Source organism: Habropoda laboriosa, unplaced genomic scaffold (genome assembly GCF_001263275.1).
Source record: "Habropoda laboriosa isolate 0110345459 unplaced genomic scaffold, ASM126327v1 scaffold145, whole genome shotgun sequence".
NCBI lineage: Eukaryota > Metazoa > Arthropoda > Insecta > Hymenoptera > Apidae > Habropoda > Habropoda laboriosa.
The window spans coordinates 1,249,042-1,258,010 of NW_017100307.1; the positions used below are offsets into that span (position 1 = coordinate 1,249,042).

General features: G+C 30.1%; 3 protein-coding genes across 3 annotated transcripts; 2 read left to right on the plus strand and 1 right to left on the minus strand.

Moving 5' to 3' along the window:
* Window positions 1–469: 469 nt before the first annotated feature.
* LOC108574045 (ATP synthase subunit alpha, mitochondrial) lies at window positions 470–3,283 on the minus strand. Its single transcript, XM_017936550.1, has 8 exons — window positions 3,141–3,283; window positions 2,710–2,820; window positions 2,208–2,557; window positions 1,764–2,120; window positions 1,263–1,644; window positions 1,027–1,171; window positions 819–936; window positions 470–740 (listed from the first exon to the last, which is right to left on the minus strand). Exons 1-8 carry the CDS (start codon window positions 3,201–3,203, stop codon window positions 626–628), a joined length of 1,641 nt encoding a protein of 546 aa, XP_017792039.1. The 5' UTR covers window positions 3,204–3,283; the 3' UTR covers window positions 470–625.
* Window positions 3,284–4,463: 1,180 nt separating this feature from the next.
* On the plus strand, window positions 4,464–5,844 carry LOC108574075 (guanine nucleotide-binding protein subunit beta-5). The gene is made up of 5 exons (XM_017936587.1): window positions 4,464–4,569; window positions 4,655–4,791; window positions 4,858–4,976; window positions 5,053–5,410; window positions 5,515–5,844. Exons 1-5 carry the CDS (start codon window positions 4,464–4,466, stop codon window positions 5,842–5,844), a joined length of 1,050 nt encoding a protein of 349 aa, XP_017792076.1.
* A 651-nt stretch (window positions 5,845–6,495) lies between these two features.
* Window positions 6,496–8,460, plus strand: LOC108574063 (ubiquitin carboxyl-terminal hydrolase 14). The gene is made up of 6 exons (XM_017936574.1): window positions 6,496–6,525; window positions 6,632–6,810; window positions 6,903–7,367; window positions 7,464–7,733; window positions 7,819–8,110; window positions 8,186–8,460. Exons 1-6 carry the CDS (start codon window positions 6,510–6,512, stop codon window positions 8,458–8,460), a joined length of 1,497 nt encoding a protein of 498 aa, XP_017792063.1. The 5' UTR covers window positions 6,496–6,509.
* Window positions 8,461–8,969: the final 509 nt, after the last annotated feature.

The following is an 8,969-nucleotide window of genomic DNA, read 5'->3' on the forward strand; positions in this document are numbered from 1 at the left end:
TTATATTAAAATAATAATGAATATTATATTATATATTTTTAGGTTAATGTAATATAGATACATACTGAGGTGAATCAACATTTGAAACTTACAGTTAATTACTTCTTAGGAGCATTACTCTTTATTTTTTCTGTCACATATCATTAAGGTACTCAATAATCAAGGTACAGGTATTATTATAACAGGGACATTAAAATAAAACATCACAAAAAAAGAAAATACAAGTACATTAATAACATTTCAGACTATGGGCTCTGAAAATATATTTTATTGTAAAAAATAAATAATTATTTACTTTACATATATCAGGAAAATAAATTACACAAATATGAAAAATTCTAGAACTTTATTACTTATCTTCTCCCGTTTCTGCTATATTTGAAATTTCTTTCAGGAGAAGCAACTGTATAATTACCAAAATTGTATCTTAGATTCGATAACAGTCAACATGTAATGTGTATAAGCATTTGTATATGACTATTGTGATTTAATGTTTAAATGTGGAATTCTTTGTAATGATATTTATAATGTGCAAATGGCATACATTAAAATCTTATAATAATGAGTATCATTTGCACATGGCTCTTGCATAGCAGAGAATTATTACTTATTTTATACTGACAGTTTAAGCTGAGAAGGATGCAAGGAAGTCAGTAACAATTTTCTTTAAGTTTGCATCAGATGCTTCACTGATGGTATTCTCTTTAGCAATAGTATTTAGAAGGTCTCGTTGAGTAGCTCTGAAAAGATAAAATTAAATAAATAAAGTGGCTAAAATGTATTTAAGCACCTATATAATAAAATTAGAAATTAAATACCTGATGTGAGCCAAGAATTCTTTTTCAAAAGCTGTGATTTTTGTAGGTTCCATCTTATCAAGATATCCACGAACACCGCAGTAGATAACAGCAACTTGTTCTTCAATAGCCATAGGTACTAAAAATATTAAAAAATATTTTCATTTGATTTTAAACTTCACTAATTTTTTCGAAATTTGAGTTCATAATGTATATTATAAATTCTTACCATATTGTCCCTGTTTTAGAAGTTCTGTTAATCTAACACCACGATTCAGCAGTTGTTGAGTTGCAGCATCCAAATCGGAACCAAATTGTGCAAAAGCAGCTACTTCACGATACTGGGCCAATTCCAATTTCATGGAACCAGCGACCTATCGAATAGAGTACAGAAATTATTTAAAGTGTTATATAATAGACATATGTACTTATGTTCATAAGTTTATAAATGGAAACACCTTATACCTGTTTCATGGCCTTTGTTTGGGCAGCAGAACCGACACGAGATACTGATAAACCTACATTGATTGCAGGGCGAATACCCTTATAGAACAACTCCGTTTCCAAGAAAATTTGGCCATCAGTGATAGAAATGACATTTGTGGGAATATAAGCAGACACGTCACCAGCTTGTGTCTCAATAACAGGTAACGCCGTCAGTGAACCACCTCCCAAACTTTCGTTCATTTTAGCCGCTCGTTCAAGAAGACGAGAATGGAGGTAGAATACATCACCAGGATAAGCTTCACGGCCTGGTGGTCGTCTCAACAATAAAGACATTTGTCGATAGGCAACAGCTTGTTTCGATAAATCGTCATAAATAATTAAAGCGTGCTTTCCATTGTCTCTGTAAAGAGTTATTATAAATTATTGCATTATATTGAATATATAACATTTGAAATTACTGAAAATACAACAAAAAGTTAGTATTCAATTTAAGAAAATTATTATATACAAATTAAACACCTGAAAAATTCTCCCATAGCACATCCAGAATATGGAGCCAAATATTGAAGAGGTGCTGCATCAGAAGCAGTTGCAGAGACAATGATAGTATAATTAATAGCTCCACTGTCTGTTAAACGTTTTACTATTTGTGCAACAGTGGATCTTTTCTGACCAATGGCAACATAAATACAGTACAACTTCTTTTTCTCCTCTCCAGCATCATTAAATCGTTTTTGATTAATAATAGTATCAATAGCAAGAGCAGTTTTTCCAGTCTGTCTGTCTCCAATAATCAATTCACGTTGACCACGGCCAATGGGCACTAATGAATCTACAGCTTTAATTCCAGTTTGCATAGGCTCTCTGACAGATACCCTTTAAAAAAGTACATAAACGATACATATAGTAAAAAATTAAAAAACAATTAAGAAGCAGTAACACCTATATAAAGAAAATAAGTACCTAGGAATAATGCCAGGTGCTTTAGTACCAATACGGAATCTCAATTTACTGTTAAGTGGTCCTTTACCATCAATAGGATTACCTAAAGCATCTACAACACGCCCTAGCAGTTCTTCTCCAACCGGAACATCAACAATGGCTCCAGTACGTTTAACAATGTCACCTTCTTTAATGTGCCTGTCATTACCAAAGACGACAACACCTACATTATCAGGTTCCAAATTCAGGGCCATGCCTTTTAACCCTGAACTGAATTCCACCATCTCATCAGCCTGAATATTCTTAAGACCATAAACACGGGCAATACCATCACCAATACTGAGCACTTTTCCAGTTTCTTCAAGATTGGCCTATAATTTATTTTAAAACAAATACACATAAAAACAAAGAAAATTAACTAATATAAATGAAAGAACAAAGTATAACATGTTACATAACATTTAATTGAAATTAGAATTCTGTATTCAGACTATTTATTCTGAATATCAATTAAATTTATTACCTTTGGGGCTGCACCAAGAATACGATCTTCCAAAATGGAAGAAATTTCAGCAGAGCGCCGACTGCAAGATATATGATATTTGCAAGAGGCTATACCCAGAGGCCATTTAACCTAAAATATAAAATAAAAACTTATTATTGTTATCCCATGGAAATATACTACTCAAATACTTATTACATAACTTGGCACTATTCTGTTTATGTAATACACTGCACCAGAAAAAATTTATGACATATATTCCGATGATTATAAAATTTAGACAAAGATGATTGCAAGTAATGCAACATTTTTAATTCTGTTAAGAATACAAATTACATTAAGTAACGTATGGGTACGTGTGATTGTTGCAAAGTGGAAAATGTCGGCATGTTCTACTTGGGTGTTTTCTCGTAGATAAATTACGAAAATGAAAATTAATTTGTTTATAATACCTGAATTGTAGCATTTGGTAATTGTCTCGCTATCGAGGAAGCCAAACGTAAAGATAGAGCCATTTTGATATGCTGCAAGCCCGTCAACCGGACTATGAACTCAGAAACGAAGAACGATTAAGACAGGGCCGAGCAGAAGAACGTCCAGTGTAACCCCACTCTGACATCCATACCGGCAGGAAGTCGATATCCACCGACCTGCGCTGTAACCTCGAATCCAGATATATATACTTATTCATAAACCAAATTATTTTACATTCAATATACGTATAAAATATAGTATATAACTTATAATTCAAATAAATTTTTTTAGAAAAATATGTATAGTTAGTTAACTTTATAACATAAATTTTAGAACAATAGATTTCTGGGTACGAGGTTATACCCAATTACACAATCCTAGTACAAGATATTGGCGCCAAACTTAGATTTAAAACACACATTTAACGACAAATGTATGATTACTATCAAAATAATGTTATACTATTATAATTATTTTCATAATAAATATGTAATTAGTATGTATGATACAAATATAATAATAATTAATGGCATAATAGTGACAAATTCCTTTTTTTAGAACAACCACAAAGTGAAGGTAGTTTTTTTACGACAAAAACATAATATACATAATTTGATATTTTATTTAGATTTTATCATTTTAAAAATTGCATAAACTGTTGTAAATTGGGCAAAAAATAAATAGTTCGTTATTTAGTATAGAAACATTTAATTTACGATTAAATTCGATGATATAGGAATAAAACAATATTGTAGTAACAACTTGAAATTTTTTATTCAATAATAAGTTGTATCAACAGGAGTTGTGACAACGAATATGTATCAGTACATATAAAAATTAAACAATTTTATTATTTTTTAGAAATGTCATGTTCAGGTTAAGTAGGTTGGATATGAAAGTATCATTGCACCGGCGCTAAAGTTTGTTATTGTCGTATCGTATTGATTATTGGTCGCGACTGTGGTTGAAAGATATATTGCTACTAATTTTATGTAAAAGCAAATTTGTAATTATCAAAAAAGAAGTAGAAAAAGTAAAAAAAATTCATTTATGCAGAAAAACATCTGTTGTTTTGTTTATAATTGCACTTGCACTGCAGTTGTTTTCCAAGAACAACAGATGACAAGACAGGTACTACATTGTTTACACTTTATATTTAACAATATACAAATTATTTTAATTAAAGGGTATATTTTAGGTGAACCAATATTGATTTGTAATAGCATTTATATAAAAATGACATGTATAGTGAAACAACATACTTTCTGTTAATAAGTACCTAGTGTTATACAAATAAAAGTATGGATTCTGCTACTGAATCAGAACATATAGAAAAGTTAGCAAAAGAAGCTGAAAGTTTAAAAATACGTTTAGAAGATGAAAGACAGAAATTAAATGATATTACACGTGAATATTAAAATTTAATCTTTTTATTATATTTCTATGAAAATTTATAACAGACAAATTTATATATTCAATATTATTATTTCAGTTGCTAGTGTAGCAGATAGACTTGAAGTAATTTGTTGTATTAATGTCAAACCACGTCGTATTTTAAAAGGACATCAAGCAAAAGTTCTTTGTTCAGATTGGTCACCTGATAAGCGTCATATTGTGTCTTCTTCACAGGTCCGAATACACTTGAGATTTTTCATGTAAGCTTTTAAGTATTTCTAAGTGTAACAATTGTTTCAGGATGGTAAAATAATAATTTGGGATGCTTTTACAACAAATAAGGAACATGCTCTTACTATGCCAACTATCTGGGTTATGGCTTGTGCTTATGCTCCAAGTGGTGCTCTTGTTGCTTGCGGGTATTAAATATATTTAAAATTCATAAGATAATAATCACTATTCAGGTATGCTAAATATTATATTTATTTTTTACAGAGGATTAGATAATAAAGTTACTGTATATCCTTTAAGTCAAGAAGAAGATGTATCAACTCGTAAAAAAACTGTTGCTACACACACATCTTATATGTCTTGTTGTGTATTTCCTAATAATGATCAACAAATTCTAACTGGTAGTGGAGACAGTACTTGTGCTCTATGGAATGTTGAAAGTGGCCAATTATTACAAAGTTTTCTTGGCCATTCCAGTGATGTTATGTCCATTGATTTAGCACCAAGTGAAACTGGTAACACTTTTGCTTCTGGTAGTTGTGATAAAATGGTTTTAATATGGGATATGCGCACTGGTCAATGTGTTCAAAGTTTTGAAGGACATCAGTCTGATGTGAACTCTGTATGTAAAAGTTTGTTATATTTATTATTCATAAAAATAAATTATATTATAAAAGTAAGCTAATACCATTATAAGTGATTTGCATCATGTTATTTTGAGTTTAGGTAAAATTTCATCCAGGTGGTGATGCAGTGGCAACAGGTTCTGATGATGCAACTTGTCGGCTTTTTGATCTGCGTGCGGATAGAGAAATAGCTGTCTATGCAAAAGAAAGTATAATATTTGGGGCGAATGCCGTTGATTTAAGCGTTAGTGGACGTCTACTTTTTGCTGGTTATAATGATTACACTGTAAATATATGGGATACTCTAAAATGTCAACGAGTTGCATTTTTATATGGACATGAAAATCGAGTATCTTGTTTACGAGTTTCTCCCGATGGAACTGCTCTTTCTACCGGAAGTTGGGATTCAACTCTACGAGTTTGGGCTTAATTGTAATAAAATTACATTTATCACCTTGCCATGTTGCTAAATAAAAAGTTAGTTTTCTTTGTGCAAAATGTAAATTTAAAAAATTGTATAATGACGTTATATTTTGTTTTTAACTAAAGTGTTTTAAGGTAAAAAGACAGAAAATCTTGTAATATAAGAGTATTGTTATAATTATTACACAGACATTGTAGAAAATAAGAGGAATTAGAAATTGCGACTCAGTGACGTGATTATAACAATGTGATAGCTTGAAATTAATAATTTTTAGGCTGGTCCTAATTTATAGAAAATAGTATACCTATTACAAATAGTATATCTGTTTAATCAAATACAGTATTGTCTTGTATGAATCTTAATAAAAAATTAGTTCATGCATACTCTGCATTATTTACTATCTTTTCATGTATTACTTGACTTTAATTACATCAAAATAAAGTTTTAGCATAATATATATTTTTCGATCAGCTGGCCACCTACCAGTTTCCAGCGACATATGCTGTGCTACCGAATCTACATATGTATGCATATACATACATATAGTACGCGAATGCCTGACGGTGCACTTTATGCACGTTGCTAATCTCTAGTAAAAATATTTCATATATTAAGTTCATTTAATGGTATAAATTTACAAATACAAAATATATTTAATAAGAAGAGAAGAAATGCCACAGTACGCGAGTACGTATTGCAAACATTCGGAATTTGTAAAGATCTAACCTTAAACTTTTGTGCAACTTTGTCCGGACAACATTTAATATGTGATGTATAAAATATTTTGTTTCAGTTAAAGTAAAGTGGGGAAAGGAACTTTTTCCTAATGTAGAAGTTAATACAGATGAAGAACCAATGTTATTTAAAGCACAACTTTTTGCACTGACAGGAGTGCAGCCAGAAAGGCAAAAAGTTATGTTAAAAGGAATGACATTAAAAGATGATGATTGGGGGAACATCAAGTTGAAAGATGTAAGAACACAATTATATTAATGATAATGAACTGAATTATGATAATGAATTAAAAAACACAATTAATTTTATTAGTTTTAATTGTATTATAGGGTATTACTGTATTAATGATGGGCTCTAAAGAAGAAGATGTGCCAGTAGAACCTACTGAAAAACCATTATTTTTAGAAGACATGAGTGAATCTGCATTAGCCTCTGCTTTAGATTTACCAGCTGGTTTGATAAATTTAGGAAATACTTGTTATCTCAATGCAACTGTACAGTGCCTGAAAACTGTCCCTGAATTGAGAGATGCTTTAAAGAATTTTTCAGGCGGGCTTGCAGCTGCTGGTACTTCATCGCTTGTACCTGCACAAAGTATAACTGCTGCACTGAGAGATTTGTATGATAGTATGGAGAAGGGATCATCTTTGCCACCTGTTGTTCTTGTGCAAATGATGCATTTAGCATTTCCAAGATTTGCTGAAAAATCTGAGCATGGTGGATTTCAACAGCAAGATGCTAATGAGTGTTGGACTGAACTTATTAGAATGTTACAACAAAAATTACCAGCAAAGGTTATTAAATCTTTAAATAAAACAAACATAACTCATAATGTTTAAAATATTATATTTATATAAGAAAAGTTATTCAAACATGTAAAATAATTATAGGAAAATTCTGTTACATCAGAAGATGATGGAAAAAATTATAAACCTCGATCACTGATTGAACAATATTTTGGAGGAACATTTGATACAGAATTAAAATGTATAGAATCTGAGGATGAACCACCTACAAAAGGAAAAGAAGAATTTTTACAATTAAGTTGTTTTATTTCAACAGAAGTTAAATACATGCATTCTGGACTTAGAAATAAAATGCAAGAACAAATTACAAAATTATCACCAACTCTTGGCAGAGATGCAATGTATACAAAAACGGTAAAAATATTATGCAATTCAGGAAAAAGAATTTTATGTTTAGATAATTAAAATTTTCTTTAAACAAAGATAACATACTTTACAGTCAAAAATTAGCAGATTGCCAGCATATTTAACAATTCAGTTTGTACGTTTTTATTACAAAGAGAAAGAAGCAATCAATGCAAAAATTCTTAAAGATGTTAAATTTCCTCTTGAACTTGATGCTTTTGAATTATGCAGTAGTGAACTACAAAGTAAACTCACGCCAATGCGAGAGAAATTTAAAGAGTATGAAGATCGTTTAGTGGAAGAGTCACGCAACATGAAAGATAAAAGAGATAAAACGGAGAATAATAAAAAGAAATTCAAACAAGAACCTTTTTATTTTACAAATGGTAATAAATTTGTATAAAAATGAAAAATAAATGAAACATTTGTATGCATGTATTATATATGTTATCAAATTACAGATGTAGGATCAAATAACAGTGGTTATTATTCACTACAAGCAGTTCTAACACATAGAGGCCGATCAAGTAGTAGCGGTCATTATGTAGCTTGGGTTCGACAAAAAAGTGATACATGGTTAAAATGTGATGACGAAACTGTTAGCGCTGTAACTAGTGAAGAAGTATTAAAACTTAGTGGTGGTGGCGATTGGCATTGCGCATACGTTCTTTTATATGGTCCAAAAATTTTAGAAGTACCTGATACTGATGATACTGAGGATACAACTACCAAGTAGTCCTTATGTGACCGATAAATTTTCATAAAAATTAAAACTGGAACACTTCCACATTGCAGCTGTTAGAAAAATGCATTTTTTTTAATACGAATGAATGTCAATATAATTTTAATCTTATGGTACTATAGAATACTATTTGCAAAATAAATGACGATTATTTCCTACTGAATGATAAAAATCTAATAATGATACATTACATATATAATTTTTGCATGATGTGAATATACAGAAACTATACATTCATTGGTTCTATACGCTTAAACAAATCATGGTGATAATGAATCATTAGAATTACATGCAAATGAATGATTATTGTAAACCATTAAAGTGTTCGTTTATAATAATGCAATAAAATTATAATTGAAATTAGAATCATCTCTGTTATTTTATCAATATTCTAGATATTTACATTACTGTGCTTAATGTTTAATTTAGTTTTAAAATAATTAAAAACATACGAATGTATAGTATTACCTATAAAAATATTTAATGTGAATATAAATGATCTA

Coding starts and splice junctions, on each gene's coding strand:
- LOC108574045 (XM_017936550.1), bottom strand. CDS start 3,203: ATGGCTCTATCTTTACGTTTGGCTTCCTCGATAGCGAGACAATTACCA. Junction 2,558..2,709: donor TTCTTGGTGCAGCCCCAAAG/GTAATAAATTTA, acceptor AATAAATTATAG/GCCAATCTTGAAGAAACTGG. Junction 1,645..1,763: donor GCTATGGGAGAATTTTTCAG/GTGTTTAATTTG, acceptor AACTCTTTACAG/AGACAATGGAAAGCACGCTT.
- LOC108574075 (XM_017936587.1), top strand. CDS start 4,464: ATGGATTCTGCTACTGAATCAGAACATATAGAAAAGTTAGCAAAAGAA. Junction 4,977..5,052: donor GGTGCTCTTGTTGCTTGCGG/GTATTAAATATA, acceptor TATTTTTTACAG/AGGATTAGATAATAAAGTTA. Junction 5,411..5,514: donor ATCAGTCTGATGTGAACTCT/GTATGTAAAAGT, acceptor TTTTGAGTTTAG/GTAAAATTTCATCCAGGTGG.
- LOC108574063 (XM_017936574.1), top strand. Junction 6,811..6,902: donor GGAACATCAAGTTGAAAGAT/GTAAGAACACAA, acceptor ATTGTATTATAG/GGTATTACTGTATTAATGAT. Junction 8,111..8,185: donor ACCTTTTTATTTTACAAATG/GTAATAAATTTG, acceptor ATCAAATTACAG/ATGTAGGATCAAATAACAGT.